The 19,783-nt window shown below is 53.1% G+C and overlaps 1 protein-coding gene across 1 annotated transcript in view; it reads right to left on the reverse strand.

Annotated features, from left to right (window-relative positions):
* Positions 1-110: 110 nt before the first annotated feature.
* The window catches only part of LOC144677653 (multiple epidermal growth factor-like domains protein 8), a gene marked incomplete at both ends in the record, with an annotated part of 35,343 nt that continues 15,670 nt past the window's right edge, over positions 111-19,783 (reverse strand). Inside the window, 10 exons of the mRNA XM_078537685.1 lie at positions 111-305; positions 987-1,105; positions 1,193-1,423; positions 2,020-2,220; positions 2,890-3,081; positions 4,708-4,871; positions 8,886-9,033; positions 10,213-10,320; positions 10,937-11,094; positions 18,133-18,258. Of these exons, the coding sequence (XP_078393811.1) occupies positions 111-305; positions 987-1,105; positions 1,193-1,423; positions 2,020-2,220; positions 2,890-3,081; positions 4,708-4,871; positions 8,886-9,033; positions 10,213-10,320; positions 10,937-11,094; positions 18,133-18,258 (1,642 nt within the window). The remainder of the gene's footprint in view (positions 306-986; positions 1,106-1,192; positions 1,424-2,019; positions 2,221-2,889; positions 3,082-4,707; positions 4,872-8,885; positions 9,034-10,212; positions 10,321-10,936; positions 11,095-18,132; positions 18,259-19,783) is intronic.

Here is a 19,783-nt window from a genome sequence, read left to right on the forward strand (position 1 = left end):
GACACTCTCCCGATGGATATTTGGGATAGGGGCTGGATGTGTCTCACCTGTCATACCAGTCCCGACACTCTCCCGATGGATATTTGGGATGGGGACTGTGTGTGTCTCACCTGTCATACCCGTCCCGACACTCTCCCGATGGATATTTGGGATAGGGGACTGTGTGTGTTTCACCTGTCATACCCGTCCCGACACTCTCCGATGGATATTTGGCCAGGTAGGCGGTGAAGAGGAAGCAGGTGCGTGTGGACTGACACCAGGCACACTGGCTGGAATTGCTCAGACATTCCCGGCACGATGACTGCCTGTCAACACAAACACAACCTGTCGGCAACGCCCCAGGATGCTCCACACTCAGCAAAACAAGGAACCAACACAACATTCAGCCTCTGTACATGGACTCAGGCCCAGACACAACCTCCCACCCCGGCCCAAGCCCCCGCCCTCTTGCCCCCGCCCCAGCCCCCGCCCTCTCGCCCCAGCCCCCTCGCCCCAGCCCCCGCCCCCTCGCCCCAGCCCTCTCGCCCCAGCCCCAGCCCTCTCGCCCCAGCCCCCGCCCTCTCGCCCCAGCCCCCGCCCTCTCGCCCCAGCCCCCGCCCTCTCGCCCCAGCCCCCGCCCTCTCGCCCCAGCCCCCCGCCCTCTCGCCCCAGCCCCCGCCCTCTCGCCCCAGCCCCCGCCCTCTCGCCCCAGCCCTCTCGCCCCAGCCCCCGCCCTCTCGCCCCAGCCCCCGCCCTCTCGCCCCAGCCCCCGCCCTCTCGCCCCAGCCCCCGCCCTCTCGCCCCAGCCCCCCGCCCTCTCGCCCCAGCCCCCGCCCTCTCGCCCCAGCCCCCGCCCTCTCGCCCCAGCCCCCGCCCTCTCGCCCCAGCCCCCGCCCCGATGTACGTGGCCTTTCACCCCGGCCTGAGTGTGTGAGCTTTCCCCCTCCCCCACTGGCCCTTTGGGCTGTATTGTGCTGAGGTGTGTGTGCAGTGTTTCTGCTGCTCACAGGTGACAGAGCTTGGGGCAGCCGGCTGGGGAGCGGATGCCACTGGGTGATCTTCCTTGCCGGATACACTGGAAATCTCCCTTCCTGTTGCCGTTGATCTGCCACTCGCAGTAAGGGTCCTGGAAAGGGACAAGACAGAGTGAGCTGCTAGTTGGAGTAGGAGAGGATTCCCAGTCAGTCACTCCCTCCCCTCAGCCGGGTCTCACCGTGCTGCAGGAGCGGCAGTCTGTGTACTCGCTGCATAACACACAGTTTCCCGGGGACAGGACCAGGTACATGTTCCTCCCACACTGGCTGTCCACACCCGATATGCGCTGGTGACAGGTGCTGGTGTCCGGGCACCAGCCACAGCCCTGATCAGCCAGGCAGGCCAGGCACGATGGATAAGAGTCACATTCCTCTGTTCGAAACGGCTCCAGGAAGTGGAACGAGATTCCCTGCAACAAACAGAAATTAATTCAGTTTGTGTCACAGGCCCGAAAGTGATCACAACCCGGTCGCTTTTATAAACAAAACGGCAAATTCTCACATACAGACCGACAGCACAGGGCAGCCTGCACAAACTCTGCTTAAAACCCAGCTGTGCTCCAGCACCTGGCGCACAAGACGACACAGACGCACAAGACGCACAGACGCACAAGACGACACAGACGCACAGGGCGACACAGACGCACAGGGCGACACAGACGCACAAGACGCACAGACGCACAAGACGACACAGACGCACAAGACGCACAGACGCACAAGGCGACACAGACGCACAAGACGCACAGACGCACAAGACGACACAGACGCACAAGGCGACACAGACGCACAAGGCGACACAGACGCACAAGACGCACAGACGCACAAGGCGACAGAGACGCACAAGGCGACACAGACGCACAAGGCGACACAGACGCACAGACACACATGCAGAGACTTGCCGCCTCTCCACACAGTCACCCTCACACACACCTTCCCAGCAACAGGGCCAGGTGGTGCTCAGGTTGCTGTGTGGCTGGGACAGTCTGTGTAGTAACCCTGTACTCACTGATGTGTCAACAATATTGGAGCGCTCCCAGGTGAGGGTCATCTCGCTGGTCTGCCCATTGCCGGAGTTATTCAGCGAGCCCTCCAGGCGGATTGTGTACTTCTTCCCACGTTCAAGGTTGGGGAATAGTCGGTCTCCACTGTTTCTCTGCAGGAGTCGCGTCTCCTTTTCTGGTTGACCAGCCCAGTGCCCAACCTCTTCCTGTCCAAAGGGAAGAGAACAGGGAGTGAGCAGGTTACCTGATGATCCTGGACACCACCCACCCCTCTGGCACATCCCAGCCCAACCCAGCCACATCTCAAATCCCAGACAACCCCCCGCGCCCTCACCCGGCCCCACCCCCCGGCCCGGCCCCGCCCCCCGGCCCGGCCCCGCCCCCTCCTCCCGGCCCCGCCCCGCCCCCTCCTCCCGGCCCCGCCCCGCCCCCTCCTCCCGGCCCCGCCCCGCCCCCTCCTCCCGGCCCCGCCCCGCCCCCTCCTCCCGGCCCCGCCCCGCCCCCTCCTCCCGGCCCCGCCCCGCCCCCTCCGCCCGGCCCCGCCCCGCCCCCGGCCCGGCCCCGCCCCCTCCTCCCGGCCCCGCCCCCTCCTCCCGGCCCCGCCCCCTCCTCCCGGCCCCGCCCCCTCCTCCCGGCCCCGCCCCCTCCTCCCGGCCCCGCCCCCTCCTCCCGGCCCCGCCCCCTCCTCCCGGCCCCGCCCCCTCCTCCCGGCCCCGCCCCCTCCTCCCGGCCCCGCCCCCTCCTCCCGGCCCCGCCCCCTCCTCCCGGCCCCGCCCCCTCCTCCCGGCCCCGCCCCCTCCTCCCGGCCCCGCCCCCTCCTCCCGGCCCCGCCCCCTCTGTAATTTCCCATTGCCAATGATGGGCCTGTTGCTCACCATCTCTAAGCTGTTGGCCGTGCGGCCGATCTTCGCCACAACATTCAGGCGCTGAAGCTGCACCTTCACCTGGACGCTGTCTGAAGGAGCAGGAGAGTCAAAGAGCGGATAAATGAAACCCTGATAAACCATCACCACATCCAGCTCCACACTCGGGTTCTGGACAAACGTCGGCTTCATGCTAATCTCAACCTGCGGAGGAGACAGGACAGCGAGGGTCAGAGTGAGAACCCGACAGAGACACACAGGGAGAGGGGAGGGCGAGACAGGGGGGGGATAGGGAGGAGACTGAGGGGAGAGGCGGAGAGAGGGGGAAGACAAGGAGGGAGTCTGAGAGAGAACGGGGGGGAACAAGGGGGGAGCGGAGGGATGTTGGGGAACGAGGGGCTGGGTGCGAGGGAGGAGGAGGTGGGAGTGGGCGGGAGGAGGGGGGCGAGTGGGCGGGAGGAGGGGGGCGAGTGGGCGGGAGGAGGGGGCGAGTGGGCGGGAGGAGGGGGCGAGTGGGCGGGAGGAGGGGGGCGAGTGGGCGGGAGGAGGGGGCGAGTGGGCGGGAGGAGGGGGCGAGTGGGCGGGAGGAGGGGGGCGAGTGGGCGGGAGGGGGGGGGCGAGTGGGCGGGAGGAGGGGGGCGAGTGGGCGGGAGGAGGGGGGGCGAGTGGGCGGGAGGAGGGGGGTGAGTGGGCGGGAGGAGGGGGGGTGAGTGGGCGGGAGGAGGGGGGTGAGTGGGCGGGAGGAGGAGGGGTGAGTGGGCGGGAGGAGGAGGGGTGAGTGGGGGCGGGAGGAGGAGGGGTGAGTGGGTGGGAGGAGGGGGGTGAGTGGGTGGGAGGAGTGGGTGAGTGGGTGGGAGGAGGGGGGTGAGTGGGTGGGAGGAGTGGGGTGAGTGAGTGGGAGGAGGGGGGTGAGTGGGCGGGAGGAGGGGGGGTGAGTGGGCGGGAGGAGGGGGGGTGAGTGGGCGGGAGGAGGGGGGTGAGTGGGCGGGAGGAGGGGGGTGAGTGGGCGGGAGGAGGGGGGTGAGTGGGCGGGAGGAGGGGGGTGAGTGGGTGGGAGGAGGGGGGTGAGTGGGTGGAGGAGGAGGAGGTGGGGCGTAGTAAGAGGGAAGGAAATGGAGTGGGAGGGGAAAGAGCCAGAGGGGAGGAAGCAGGGAGCAATGGGAGGAGAGGGGGGCGGGGGAGCAAGTGTGTGGGGGAGACCCCGGGGGGGTGCTCTGGGGGAGGCCTTGTGGACAGGGGGCCAGGGGATACCCCGCGGCGAGCTGGGTGGGGGAGATCCGCGGGGAGCTGGGTGGGGAGATCCCGCGGGGAGCTGGGTGGGGGAGATCCCGCGGGGAGCTGGGTGGGGAGATCCCGCGGGGAGCTGGGTGGGGGAGATCCCGCGGGGAGCTGGGTGGGGAGATCCCGCGGGGAGCTGGGTGGGGGAGATCCCGCGGGGAGCTGGGTGGGGGAGATCCCGCGGGGAGCTGGGTGGGGGAGATCCCGCGGGGAGCTGGGTGGGGGAGATCCCGCGGGGAGCTGGGTGGGGGAGATCCCGCGGGGAGCTGGGTGGGGGAGATCCGCGGGGAGCTGGGTGGGGGAGATCCCGCGGGGAGCTGGGTGGGGGAGATCCCGCGGGGAGCTGGGTGGGGGAGATCCCGCGGGGAGCTGGGTGAGGGAGATCCCGCGGGGAGCTGGGTGGGGGAGATCCCGCGGGGAGCTGGGTGGGGGAGATCCCGCGGGGAGCTGGGTGGGGGAGATCCCGCGGGGAGCTGGGTGGGGGAGATCCCGCGGGGAGCTGGGTATAGTGATTTGAGTCTGAGTAGATCCTGAACTGGTCACATTGCTCACTTTGTCAGGCTGAGAGTTGTTCCGAGGCTGCATGTAGGTCACCAGATGGAGACCTGGCATGAAGTTTAATCTCTGACATTGCTCCAGGGCAGTGATGAAGGTCGTTTCTGATCCCCACCAACCGTAGATCCCGGACACTGGCTCCACCTGACACTTCTGTTGATCTGCAGAGAGATCAGAAGCACCAATCACACAATCATCAGCCCCTGAGTGGATTACCCATCGATGACTAGCTCACAGGATCCCAGAACAGCTCAATCATTGCTTCCATGTTCCATGGAAAGAGCCGGGATCAGTTTGGACACTGGATCCCTGCTCTATAGAGAGATCCCAGATCATTATGACAGCCTTTAAAGCAGTGAGATAATAGCCCCAGTTACACGATTCAGAATCACAGCACAGAAGTGGCCTTTCGGCCCATCGAGTCAGCACCGACACGTGAGAAACACCTGACCTACCTCCCTAATCCCATTTACCAGCACTTGGCCCATAGCCTTGAATGTTATGAGGTGCCAAGTGCTCATCCAGGTACTTTTTAAAGGATGTGAGGCAACCCGTCTCCACCACCCTCCCAGGCAGCGCATTCCAGACCGTCACCACCCTCTGGGTAAAAAAGTTTTTCCTCACATCCCCCCCTAAACCTCCTGTCCCTCACCTTGAACTTATGCCCCCTTGTGACTGACCCTTCAACTAAGGGGAACAGCTGCTCCCTATCCACCCTGTCCATGCCCCTCATAATCTTGTACATCTCGATCAGGTCACCCCTCAGTCTTCTCTGCTCCAACAAAAATAACCCAAGTCTATCCAACCTCTCTTCATAACTTAAATGTTTCATCCCAGGCAACATCCTGGTGAATCTCCTCTGCACCCCCTCCAGTGCAATCACATCCTTCCTATAATGTGGTGACCAGAACTGCACACAGTACTCCAGCTGTGGCCTCACCAAGGTTCTATACAACTCCAACATGACCTCCCTACTTTTGTTATCAATGCCTCGATTGATAAAGGCAAGTGTCCCATTTGCCTTTTTCACCACCCCACTAACATGCCCCTCTCCCTTCAGAGATCTATGGACACACACGCCAAGGTCCCTTTGTTCCTCAGAACTTCCTAGTGCCATGCCGTTCATTGAATACTTCCTTGTCAAATTACTCCTTCCAAAGTGTATCACCTCACACTTTTCAGGGTTAAATTCCATCTGCCACTTATCTGCCCATTTGACCATCCCGTCTATATCTTCCTGTAGCCCAAGACACTCAACCTCACTGTTAACTACCCGGCCAATCTTTGTGTCATCTACAAACTTACTAATCCTACCCCCCACATAGTCATCTATGTCGTTTATATACATGATGAATAATAGGGGACCCAGCACAGATCCCTTTGGTACGCCACTGGACACTGGCTTCCAGTCACTAAAGCATCCTTCTGTCATCACCCTCTGTCTCCTACAACTAAGCCAATTTTGAATCCACCTTTATCAAATTATCCTGTATCTCATGTGCCTTTGCCTTCTTTATAAGTCTCCCATGTGGGACCTTGTCAAAGGTCATCAGAACACTGGTCCCAGCACAATGTCCCAAAGGTACATCTTCCACTTCCCCCAGTACTGGTGCCAGTGTCCCATGTATGGAAAGCCATTTCTCCCACACCGCTCTTGGAGCCACCCGTTCATCTCTCCAGTCCTATTTACCCAATCCCAATGTGATCAGGATGAAGGAATAGCGAGTTCGATATCTCAGTTTTCAGGTGACATCAAGTTAGGCAGCACAGGAAGATGCAAATAAGGGCAGGGGTTTAAGAAAGGGACATCGAGGATTAAGTAAGTGGCCGGCAGAGTTCAATGTGGGAAAGTGTGGAATATTTTATTAATGAAAGGGTTGAGGTTTTGTGGGTTTGGGTGCTCGAGCGCACAAATTGCTAAAAACCAGTAGCCAGCTCTAAAATCAAACTAAAAAGGCGAAAGGGATGTTTGTCTCCAATCACAAGTGGCCTCGAATACAGTGTCTGCTGCGCCTCTGTTGGCAGCACTCTCTGCTCTGAGTCAGAAGGTTCTGGGGGTTCAAGTCTCCCACTCCAGGGTTTGAACACAAAACTCAAGGCAGACTCTCCAGTTCAGTGATGAGGGAGAGCTGCATTGTCAGAGGTGAAAAGATAAATTCAGACCCCATCTTGTGGACATAAAAAGATCCTATGGCACCATTGTGAAGAACAGCGGAGGACTTATCCCCAGTGGTCTGGCCAATATTTAATCCCTCAATCCGCATCACATAATACAGGTTTCTCTGATCATTATGACTTGCTGGTTGTGGGATCTTGCTGTGCACAAATTGAATGTCACATTTCCTGCATTAGAACAGTGACTACACATCAAAGGAAAAAGTACCACATTGGCTGTAAAGCGTTTCGAGATGTCCCGTTGTCATGAAACTTAGACATAGAAACAGGGAAAGGGGAACAGGAGAAGGCCATTCGGCCCTTCGCGCCTGCTCCACCATTCAATGTGATCATGGCTGATCCTCTATCTCAACGCCATATTCCCGCTCTCTCCCCATACCCCTTGATGCCCTTAGTGTCTAGGAATCTATCTATTTCCTTCTTAAATATATTCAGTGACTTGGCCTCCACAGCTTCTGTGGTAGAGAATTCCACAGGTTCATCACCCTCTGAATGAAAAAGTTTCCCCTCATCTCTGTCCTAAATGGCCCACCCCAAATCCTGAGACTGTGACCTCTTGTTCTAGACCCACCAGCCAGAGGAAACATCATCCCCGCGTCCAGTCTGTCCAGCCCCGCGTCCAGTCTGTCCAGCCCCGCGTCCAGTCTGTCCAGCCCCGCGTCCAGTCTGTCCAGCCCCGCGTCCAGTCTGTCCAGCCCCGCGTCCAGTCTGTCCAGCCCCGCGTCCAGTCTGTCCAGCCCCGCGTCCAGTCTGTCCAGCCCCGCGTCCAGTCTGTCCAGCCCCGCGTCCAGTCTGTCCAGCCCCGCGTCCAGTCTGTCCAGCCCCGCGTCCAGTCTGTCCAGCCCCGCGTCCAGTCTGTCCAGCCCCGCGTCCAGTCTGTCCAGCCCCGCGTCCAGTCTGTCCAGCCCCGCGTCCAGTCTGTCCAGCCCCGCGTCCAGTCTGTCCAGCCCCGCGTCCAGTCTGTCCAGCCCCGCGTCCAGTCTGTCCAGCCCCGCGTCCAGTCTGTCCAGCCCCGCGTCCAGTCTGTCCAGCCCCGCGTCCAGTCTGTCCAGCCCTGCGTCCAGACCCGATCTCTTCTCGTACGACAAGGGGCTATGTATTTACAAGTCTGCCTTTCTTTAACATGGAGGAAGGAGTCAGGCTCCAGTTATACTGCATCCGGAGTTGAGATGGAGGAAGATGAATTAGAAACAGAAAATCATCTCAAGCTCCAAATCCTCAAACGCTCCTTCCAGGCGAAACAGCAATCTCGCTGTATTTCTTTCGATATATTCTGTTTGCCGCTGACAGTGCAGTGTCCCCTACATCGGGGAAGCTAAACGCCGCCTGGGTGACTGCCTTCGCAGAACACCTGCATCGAGTCCGCAAGTTATGACCCTGAGCTGCCTGTCGCCTGCGATTTCAATTCTCCACCTTGCTCCCACTCTGACCTTTCTGTCCTTGGCCTGCTGCACTGTTCCAGTGAAGCAGAGCTGACGGGTTATAGTGGATGTGTGAGGATGGCGTAAGGCAGGCGAGTGTGACATACCATGAGAGCAGGTCTCCTGCCAGGGGGAGCAGCAGTCTAGATGTCAATGGTCGGCTGAGTTACAAGGTGCCTGCTGCACTTAAAAGCATCTCTCAGTCCCTGTCACTGACACCCCGCATCTGCACACGGGGACTTTTCCCAGTACTGATGAAAGGTTACACACCTGAAACATTAACTTTGTTCCTCTCTCCACAGACACTGCCAGAAATGCCCAGTAATTCCAGCTTTACAGTTCTTATTTCCGATTTCCAACATCTGCAGTACTTTGGTTTTCTATCTCTCTCATTAGCAGAACAAGTCCAAAGGGCTGAATGGTCTCCTGTCCCCATGACTGTCAAAGACTTCTCTAAGCCATGAATCTGATTTACAGGCTAGCTTCCTGGGTGGAGAGTGATACAGAGCCATCCCCAGGGCTTACGATAAAATTAACAGACAGTAAATTATTTTTCTTTGAGCAGTTGGGACATTTTACCTGTGACAGGGAGGCAGCCAGCTGTCTGAACACACCAACCGAGTAACCCTGGGCCTTGAGGGGGTGACACCCGACTCTGTCCAAACACCAAACAGGACTGGCAATCTGGAAGGAGTTTCGCCAATCCCAGACAACCCACGTGGGGACACTGTGAGAACAACAGGCCGTCAGTGACTGGAGCCAGGAATACCAATACACACTCACACACAGAACAACAGGCCGTCAGCGACTGGAGCCTGGAACACCAATACACACTCACACACAGAACAACAGGCCGTCAGCGACTGGAGCCTGGAACACCAACACACACACACACACACAGAACAACAGGCTGTCAGTGACTGGAGCCAGGAACACCAACACACACACACACACACACACACTCTCACACACTCACACAGAACAACAGGCCGTCAGTGACTGGAGCCTGGAACACCAACACACACACACACTCACACAGAACAACAGGCCATCAGTGACTGGAGCCTGGAACACCAAAACACACACACTCACACAGAACAACAGGCTGTCAGTGACTGGAGACTGGAACACCAACACACACACACACACACACAGAACAACAGGCCGTCAGTGACTGGAGCCTGGAACACCAACACACACACACTCACACAGAACAACAGGCTGTCAGTGACTGGAGCCTGGAACAGCAACACACACACTCACACAGAACAACAGGCTGTCAGTGACTGGAGCCTGGAACACCAACACACACAGAACAACAGGCTGTCAGTGACTGGAGCCAGGAACACCAACACACACACACACACACTCACACAGAACAACAGGCCATCAGTGACTGGAGCCAGGAACACCAACACACACACTCTCACAGAACAACAGGCTGTCAGTGACTGGAGCCTGGAACACCAACACACACACTCTCACAGAACAACAGGCTGTCAGTGACTGGAGCCTGGAACAGCAACACACACACTCACACAGAACAACAGGCTGTCAGTGACTGGAGCCTGGAACATCAACACACACACACTCACACAGAACAACAGGCTGTCAGTGACTGGAGCCTGGAACACTAACAGACTATCTAGCACACCCCCATCTCATTCACACTGACACCCCCCCAATCTCATTCACACTGACACAGCCATACACACCATCTCCCTCACACTAACACACTCACACACCCCATCTCCCTCACACTAACACACCCACACACCCCAGCTTTCACACTAACACACCCACACACCCCATCTCTTTCACACTAACGCACCCAGTCTCATTCACACACACACACACCTTGCTCACTCTCTATCCCACACAGACCCCTCCCCACCCCCATACTCACCGTGCTGTGCTGTTGATAGCTCTGACACCGAGCCTGACACCACACACAGTCAGGGTCCTTGTTACAGGCCTGCTCCATGCCATAGAGTGAACAATAATCCAGGTGAACCTTCAACAAAATAGTCAGCATAGATCAGGATAACAAAAGGTAAAGATCATGTCCCCCACGGCGAATCCCTGATTCACTGGTCACCTGCAAACACACTGCGGTGTCAGACAGGACCCAGAGTGAGCCAGACGACCCACCACCCCAGGCGGGGACCGGCCCACCCTCACTATAAACTCTTTCTCCCTTGTTCCGCTATTAAACTCCTGATAACTTTGAACTTCTCTGTCGAATCTTCCCTTAATCCTCTTCAGAGGACATGCCCAGATTTTCCAGTCTTCTCGTGTAAATGGATTCCCTCATCCCCGGTAAGTCGCCACAGCACTCTCTCCACTGCAGTCTCTCCAAAACCTAACCGTTGTTTGTTCACGTTGAGATAAATCCTTGCAGTTGTGCTCTATGCCGAGATTAATTTTAACAGACATCTCGATTTCTCCTCCTCTTCTATCAAAGGCATTGTGACCGCGTGACCCCCACAACCCATCTCCCTTTCAACGTCCTCTTTAACGTCCCTACACGTTGGCGACATTTCATCCTGTGTCGATCTTCCCTCTCGGCCCTCTGGTCCCTGGTTACAGGGCTAAAGAGAGATTCCACCCATCAGACAATCCGTACTCACATTTTGGACCAACACCTGAGACACGAAAATCGGAACCTTGTAGGCTATGAGGTCACCCATAGGTCGGCCACTGTATCCCCCGGCAACCAGCAGGATATTTCCGTTCATCACCGCGGCGACATGGGAATATCGCCCTCGGAAGGATTTACTCTCACGCCCTGAGAAAATAGAAGCAGATGGAATTCAAAACCTTCGTATCTGATGATGATGAACACTCTGTGCTGTACCTGTCCTGGGAGTGTTTGATGGGGACAGTGTAGAGGGAGCTTTACTCTGTATCTAACCCCGTGCTGTACCTGTCCTGGGAGTGTTTGATGGGGACGGTGTAGAGGGAGCTTTACTCTGTATCTAACCCCGTGCTGTACCTGTCCTGGGAGTGTTTGATGGGGACAGTGTAGAGGGAGCTTTACTCTGTATCTAACCCCGTGCTGTACCTGTCCTGGGAGTGTTTGATGGGGACGGTATAGAGGGAGCTTTACTCTGTATCTAACCCCGTGCTGTACCTGTCCTGGGAGTGTTTGATGGGGACAGTGTAGAGGGAGCTTTACTCTGTATCTAACCCCGTGCTGTACCTGTCCTGGGAGTGTTTGATGGGGACGGTGTAGAGGGAGCTTTACTCTGTATCTAACCCCGTGCTGTACCTGTCCTGGGAGTGTTTGATGGGGACAGTGTAGAGGGAGCTTTACTCTGTATCTAACCCCGTGCTGTACCTGTCCTGGGAGTGTTTAATGGGGACGGTGTAGAGGGAGCTTTACTCTGTATCTAACCCTGTGCTGTACCTGTCCTGGGAGTGTTTGACGGGGACGGTGTAGAGGGAGCTTTACTCTGTATCTAACCCCGTGCTGTACCTGTCCTGGGAGTGTTTGATGGGGACAGTGTAGAGGGAGCTTTACTCTGTATCTAACCCTGTGCTGTACCTGTCCTGGGAGTGTTTGATGGGGACGGTGTGGGGGGAGGGGTTTACTCTGTATCTAACCCTGTGCTGTACCTGTCCTGTGAGAAAGAAAATATTACAGGATAGGAAATAGAGAGGTAAGAGGGAGTAAGCTAAGAAAATAGCCAGTTGTCCCGTGGCCCGCTGAAACCCACAATGGACAAAAAGGAGGAAGTCATGAAATGTTAACATCCTCACACTGTTAACTTGTATCTTATGTGCATGTATTAAGCAAAAGTTGCATTGCTCTTACCATCCACAATAATCTGGAATAGTAGAAAGAAATAATGGTACTTTGAAAAACAAACTAGCCAAGCTTTGTAGAGAAACTGGTTTCAAATAGCCGGAAGTGTTGCCCATTGCCCTTATGAGCATGAGGTCTACACCGAACTTAGAGGTTAAACTAAGCCCACATGAAATAATAATGGGAAGTCCTATGAGAGGAGGATTCAATCCTTTCAAGTGAAGCAGCATTTCACTTGCACTTCCCTCAATTTAGTCTACTGCATTCGTTGCTCCCAATGCGGTTTCCTCGACATTGGAGAGACCAAACATAAACTGGGTGACCGCTTTGCGGAACACCTTCGGTCTGTCAGCAAGCATGACCCAGACCTCCCTGTCGCTTGCCATTTCAACACTCCACCCTGCTCTCTTGCCCACGTGTCTGTCCTTGGCCTGCTGCATTGTTCCAGTGAAGCTCAACGCAAACTGGAGGAACAGCACCTCATCTTCCGATTAGGCACTTTACAGCCTTCCGGACTGAATATTGAGTTCAACAATTTTAGATCATGAACTCTCTCCTCCTTCCCCACCCACTTTCCGATCCCCCTTTTTCCAATAATTTATATAGATTTTTCTTTCCCCACCTATTTCCATTATTTTTAAATGTATTTCCATCCATTGTTTTCTCTCTACCTTTTAGCCTATTTCAATCCCTTCCCCCCTATCTGTACCTTGCTCGTCCTGCTTTCTACCCTTAATTAGCACATTCCTTAGATAATGTCACCACCTTCAACACCTCTTTATCCTTTTGTCTATGACATGTTTTGGTTATCTCCACCTATCACTGGCCCTCTATCCAGCTCTACCTGTCCCACACCCGCCTTAAACCAGCTTATATTTCACCTCTTTTCTATTTTTCCTTAGTTCTGATGAAGAGTCATTCGGACTCGAAACGTTAACTGTTCCTCTCCGCAGATGCTGTCAGACCTGCTGAGTTTTTCCAGGTATTTTTGTTTTTGTTTAGGATTCAATCCCCCTTGGCTAACCAAACCCCTGGATCTGCATGAGGCAGATGACAAATGGATACGATATTGCCAAACGCTGACTAAGCAGTTAAGAGCTATTCGCACACAGGTAAAAGACACCTGGAGATTTCCAGTGCCAGATGCTAGCACCAGGAGAGTGGGTCCTTGTGAAGGTACACAAACGGAAAGATTCCCTTAAACCCAGGTGGGAAGGACCCCATCAAGTGCTACTGACAACCAGAACGGCGGTAAAGTGTGAAGGAAAGGCTACTTGGATACACGCCTCTCACTGCAAGCGAGTACCAGCTCCAGAGGAAAGCTAACTGAGTTTGAACACGGTTAAGTAAATCGTAAGAAACTGAAAGTAATCGTGCTACTCTTGTGTCTGTTTGTGGTGGGGTTAGTAAAGAATGGGCAGGGACAAGGGGTCAACCTAGTCGAACAATGCGGGGGTGATAAAAGTGAGTGTACCTGTAAGAATCAACAGTGCGGAGTACCATCGAGTCATCACTCTCTTGGCAATTTTACATCCACCAGCCACCACAATGGTAGTTGTTGGAATTGCACTCTCCAACCTGCTGTCGGGGGAAAGACTGATCTAACAAAGATTGAGTGCTGCCCAGATGGCAAAATCAAAATAATCCATGGAGAAAGTTGCCCTGATCCACCCTGTGTGCCCCAGTCAACAACTTTGGCCCCAGCTGCATCTTTAACTACTTCACCTACCCCAATAGAAACAGCTACTATGGCAGCCCCAGAGTGCCTTAAAAATGGGTCAGAAGTAAACCCCACTAAACACAGGACTGGTAATAATCCCAGAGAAGGCGGAAGTTATCATCATACCAGGATATACCCATGTAAAGAGAAACCTACACACCAAACTGTTAAGAGAAGTTAGCCAAACAGGGCTAACGTTAGAAGTTGAGAAAGGACAGTTGGTGAGTGCCACCATCGTAGACCCCACTCAAAAACGCCGCGGAAGAAGAGGCATCTTAGAGGTAGCAGGAATCGGATATGCGGCAAGAACAGCCACAGTCAATACCTTAGACACAGGCACATTACAAACAGAAACTGACAAACTAAAGGCTCACATGAAACAGATAATTCAGGAGCAATATGATGACCAGGGAGAAGCAGCCCAGACTAGTGAACAGTTGACTGTCCTTATCCAGGAAGGTTTGAAACGCCTGAAACCAGTAACCAACACAATAAATGCGCTGACTAACAGAGAAGAGAGTGAAGAAAGGAATGAAACAAGGGATGCTGTATGCACCTTATACGGGGTCTTGGGTTCTGGCTCAAGTAGACAAAAATTTGTTGCAACTAAAAGATCACCAGGTGCCGGATTGGATAGGAGGGAGGACCCAACAAGGATGGGCAGGGTCCCCCCCTGACCAACGTTAATGTCTGAGATGTTTCGCTGGCCACCCATATCCCTCACCTTAAGAGTGGTGACGAAAGGGAAGAAACAATAATCCTGGGGACGGTTCTGCACACACCCAAAACCAAACATGGTGCGCTAAGATCTCGACGATATCGACTCGAAAATATAGGCTGGGTGAAGAAAAGGGTGTGGTTAGCAGAGCCAGAAGCCCCAAAATGGGCAGTCGTAAGGGAAAACACAGCAAAAGGATTGCAGAGGGAGAGGTGCCAGACTATGGCTGTGCCCAGACTATGCCCTCATGAATGAGAACATGTGCGGTTTACAGCACTGGAAAGGCTGTAAAATACATATTAACCCCACTAAACATAATGGTTCGCACTTTGTTAAAACACACAACGCAACTCACTATTATGTGCTGACCACAAATTGAACTTACCTTGTATGAAACAAGACTTGTGCCTGACCAGGTTATAATGTAATAATCAAAAACCCCAAAGAACAACTAACCTCTGGAAGCAATAGTGTAGACCCGTTAACAAAGGACACAGAGATAGAAGTAGAGGCAAACATCGTGAGAATGGATAATGATACCGAAATACGTAAGATCGTATCAGATCCGTTGCTAACTATCCCACCATTGAACGCGGATTGGGAACAAATGATAAAGGAAGCAAAAGAAGGGAGCCACAAGTGGAGTGAAATTGAACAGAAAATTAAACCAGACAAAGACAAAGCTGAAGAACTACTCAAGAAGGATTCTCTCTCCTCGGAGATTTGGAATTGGGGAATGAATGTAAATATACATCCTTGGTTAAGAATTCTCTCCCACGTCTTGGTCATCATTCAGATTTTGATCATAATAATTTTAATAATCTTGGTGTACATCAATAAAAGAACAAGAGGTTAGAAAGACAGAGATATAGAAAAGATGGCCCTAATAAGGAGAGAGTAAGTGGATTGTGCTACAAAGCACAAAAGGGGGGACTGAGAAAGAAAATATTACCGGATAGGAAAGAGAGAGGGAAGAGGGAGGAAGCTAAGAAAATAGCCAATTGTCTTGTAACCTACCAAAACCCACCACGGACAAAAAGGAGGTGGTCATGAAATGTTAACATCCTGACGATGTTTAACTTGTACATTATGTGCGTGCAGATAATGTTAAAATGAAATTGTAAGCTTTGTGTGAAAACCAGGAAAGTATTCTTGGGAGCACAGCCAGAATAAAATGAACTTTGTGCGTGATTATTTACATAAGTATGGTGGCCGGCTTGTTTTTTTAACTTATATAAAAACAAAAAACTGCGGATGCTGGAAATCCAAAACAAAAACAGAAATAGAAACAGAAATACCTGGAAAAACTCAGCAGGTCTGGCAGCATCGGCGGAGAAGAGCAAAGTTGACGTTTCGAGTCCTCTTGACCCTTCAACAGAACTAGTTCTGTTGAAGGGTCATGAGGACTCGAAACGTTAACTGTGTTCCTCTCCGCCGATGCTGCCAGACCTGCTGAGTTTTTCCAGGTATTTCTGTTTTTGTTTTTTTTAAACTTCCCTGTTCTTTGTGACTTCTCTATTCTGTGTCTCATAGGCTATTGATAGTGTCCTAACTTGATGCAACATGTCTTGCAAACTGTCTGTCTTGCATCTGATGTAATTACTTAGTTAACTTACCGATTACCTGACCTATTGAGAGATATAACTGCATGCACTGATAACAGTTGATGTATAACTACCTGATTATTACAAGATTATAACTCAGATAAAAAGGATCAGATGTTGTCTCATGGAATGAATAGTCCATTGTTAGAAGAGACGAGGGACGAAGAAACTGTATGGGTAAACAAAATCAATGAGCTAACCTAATTATAAGAGAATAAAGAAGGGAAAGTTAATAGGATCACTGTGTGAATATGCTGGAGCCACGTAATTGTACTGTATAAATACGGCTTGTTGAACACTGTAACGACGAGCAGATCCGTTGTGATCTGCTCCCAATGGCCATTGTACGGTTCAGCGCTTAATAAATTGTACTCTTTCCTGAAGTAACCTGCATTTGCTCTATTTATTCTTTGACACCTGGGAGTGTTTGATGGGGGCAGTGTAGAGGGAGTTTTACTCTGTATCTCACCCCTTGCTGTACCTGTCCTGGGAGTGTTTGATGGGGACAGTGTAGAGGGAGCTTTACTCTGTATCTAACCCCGTGCTGTACCTGTCCTGGGAGTGTTTGATGGGGACAGTGTAGAGGGAGATTTACTCGGTATCTAATCCCGTGCTGTACCTGTCCTAGGAGTGTTTGATGGGGACAGTGTAGAGGGAGCTCTACTCTGTATCTAACCCCGTGCTGTACCTGTCCTGGGAGTGTTTGATGGGGACAGTGTAGAGGGAGATTTACTCGGTATCTAATCCCGTGCTGTACCTGTCCTAGGAGTGTTTGATGGGGACAGTGTAGAGGGACCTCCAATCTGTATCTTACCACATGTTGTACTTGCTCTGGAATATGTGATAGGGAAATGTAAGGGGAGCTTTACTCTACCCGTGCTGTACCTGCCCTGGGACTGTTTGATGGGGACGGTGTAGAGGGAGCTTTACTCTATATCTAACCCCGTGCTGTACCTGTCCTGGGAGTGTTTGATGGGGACAGTGTAGAGGGAGCTTTACTCTGTATCTAACCCCGTGCTGTACCTGCCCTGGGACTGTTTGATGGGGCCAGTGCAGAGGGAGCTTTACTTTGTACCTAACCCCGTGCTGTACCTGTCCTAGGAGAGTTTGATGGGACAGTGGAATATTATGTACAGTTCTGGGCACCACATTATAGGAAGGATGTGAACACACTGGAGAGAGTGCAGGAGAGGTTTACAAGAATGGTTCCAGGGGGTGAGAAACTTCAGCTATGAGGATAGATTGGAGAAGTTGGGGCTGTTCTCCTTGGAGGGTAAGAGGAGACTTGATAGAGATGTTCAAAATCACGAAGGTGCTGGACAGAGTAGATAGGGAGAAGCTGTTCCCACTCGTAAAAGGATGAAGAACGAGAGGGAGCGGATTTAAAGTGATTTGCAAAAGAAGCAAATCTGGCCTGAGGAAAAACTTGTTCACACAACGAGTAGTTCGGGCCTGGAATTCACTGCCTGAAAGTATGGTGGAGGCAGGTTCAATCGAGACATTCAGGAGGGCATTAAATGATTATTTGAATAGAAGCAATGTGCAAGGGTACGGGAAAAAGGCAGGGCAATGGCACTAGGTCATAATGCTCATTTGGAGAGCCAGTGCAGGCATGATGGGTTGAATGGCCTCCTTCTGTGCTGTTAAAATTCTGAGATTCAGTGTAGAGGGAGTTTTACTCTGTATCTAACCCCGTGCTGAGAGAGCTCAAGGTGCAGAGGGGTAACATATTAGCGTGGAAAGATGATTGGTTAGCTAAGGGGAAACAGAAAGTAGGAATAAATGGGTCATTTTCAGGTTGGCAAGATTTTTCATCGACGAGGGAGTCAAGGGTTATGGGGGGGGACAGACAGGAAAGTGGAGTGAAGGCCACAGTCAGATCAGCCGTGATCTTACTGAATGGCGGAGCAGGCTGGAGGGGCCGAATGGCCTACCCCTGCTCCTAGATCTCGTGTTTTTATACGGTGTTCTCTTACCATCGCCAGTGCTGATCAAGAGGCCGAGCTCCTCGCTGGAGACCCACTGGTGGCAGCCCAGGTGGTAGAAAAAGATATCGTCATCGTAACACTTCTCTTCATGATAGTGAATGTGAACATTACCACCTAAAATCAGGGAGAACAGCATCAGGTTAAAGCTTAGAGCACTCGCACTATCATCCTGTGGTGATACAGAAACACCCTGGGGGTGACCACTGACCAGAAACTGAACTGGACCCAGCCATATAAATACTGTGGCTACAAGAGCAGGTCAGAGGCTGGAAATCCTGTGGTGAGTAACTCACCTCCTGACTCCCCAAAGCCTGTCCACCATCTACAAGGCACAAGTCAGGAGTGTGATGGAATACTCCCCACTTGCCTGGATGAGTGCAGGTCCCACAACACTCAAGAAGCTCGACACCATCCAGGACAAAGCAGCCCCGCTTGATTGGCAGCCCACCACCTATCTTAAACATTCACTCCCTGGACTAATACCTGGAACGGGCAGGTTGTCATGACGAAGGGTTGGACAGTCCAGCCTCGTGTCCGCTGGAATTTAGAAGAATTATATAAGATCCTGAGTGGTCCGGACAGGGTGGATGTGGAGAGGATGTTTCTTCTTGTGGGAGAATCTAGAACGATGGACCATTGTTTAAAAATAAGGGGTTGCTCATTTAAGACAGAGATGAGAAGAGATTTTCTCTCTCAGAGGATAGAGTGTCTTTGGAACCCTTTTCCTTTAAAGGCGGTGGAAGCAGAGTTTATGAATGTTTTTAATGGCAGAGGGAGATAGATTCTAGACAAGTAAATGGGTGAAAGGTTATCGGGGCAGGTAGGAAGGTGAAGTCACCAATCAGCCACAATCTGGTGGAGCAGGCTTGAGGGGCCTACTCCTGCTCCGAGTTCATATATCTCTCTAGCAGCAGTGTGTCTACAAGATGCACTGCAGCAACTCACCAAGGCTCCTTCGACAGCACCTTCCAAACCCACGACCACTACCATCTAGAAGGACAAGGGCAGCAGACACATGGGGAACACCACCACCTGGAAGTTCCCCTCCAAGTCACTCACCATCCTGACTTGGAAATATATCGGCCGTTCCTTCAATGTCGCTGGGTCAAAATCCTGGAACTCCCTCCCTAACAGCACTGTGGGTGTACCTACACCACACGGGACTGCAGGGGTTCAATTCTCAAAGGCAATTAGGGATGGGCAATAAATCATGGCCTAGCCAGCGATGCACACGCCCTATGAGCGTATTTTAAAAATCCTCTTCTCGGTTCTGATCAAAGGTTACAGACCTTAAATGTTAACTGTGTTACTCCCTCTCCATCCTGCTGAGTGGCTCCAGTATTCTCTCCATTCATTTCAGGTCAGGAGAATCCACCATATTATTACTGTTCTGTTCCCTGGTCCGGCACCAGCAACGGGAGGATGTAGGAGCTGGGAGATCCGACACCCTCTTTCACCACACCTGAAGGAACTGACTCACCCTCCAAATTAGTGCCTCACCTGACCATCTATTCACCCCACGAGAACCACATCTAACCACACACACCTGCCCGGCAAACACCTCCCGAAGTCGCCTGTACCTTTATCCCTGACTCATCCCTGAACACAATACCCCACAAACACACGGCACAACTGTCCC

The sequence above is a fragment of the Cetorhinus maximus genome, unplaced genomic scaffold (assembly GCF_964194155.1).
Source record: "Cetorhinus maximus unplaced genomic scaffold, sCetMax3.hap1.1 HAP1_SCAFFOLD_2808, whole genome shotgun sequence".
NCBI lineage: Eukaryota > Metazoa > Chordata > Chondrichthyes > Lamniformes > Cetorhinidae > Cetorhinus > Cetorhinus maximus.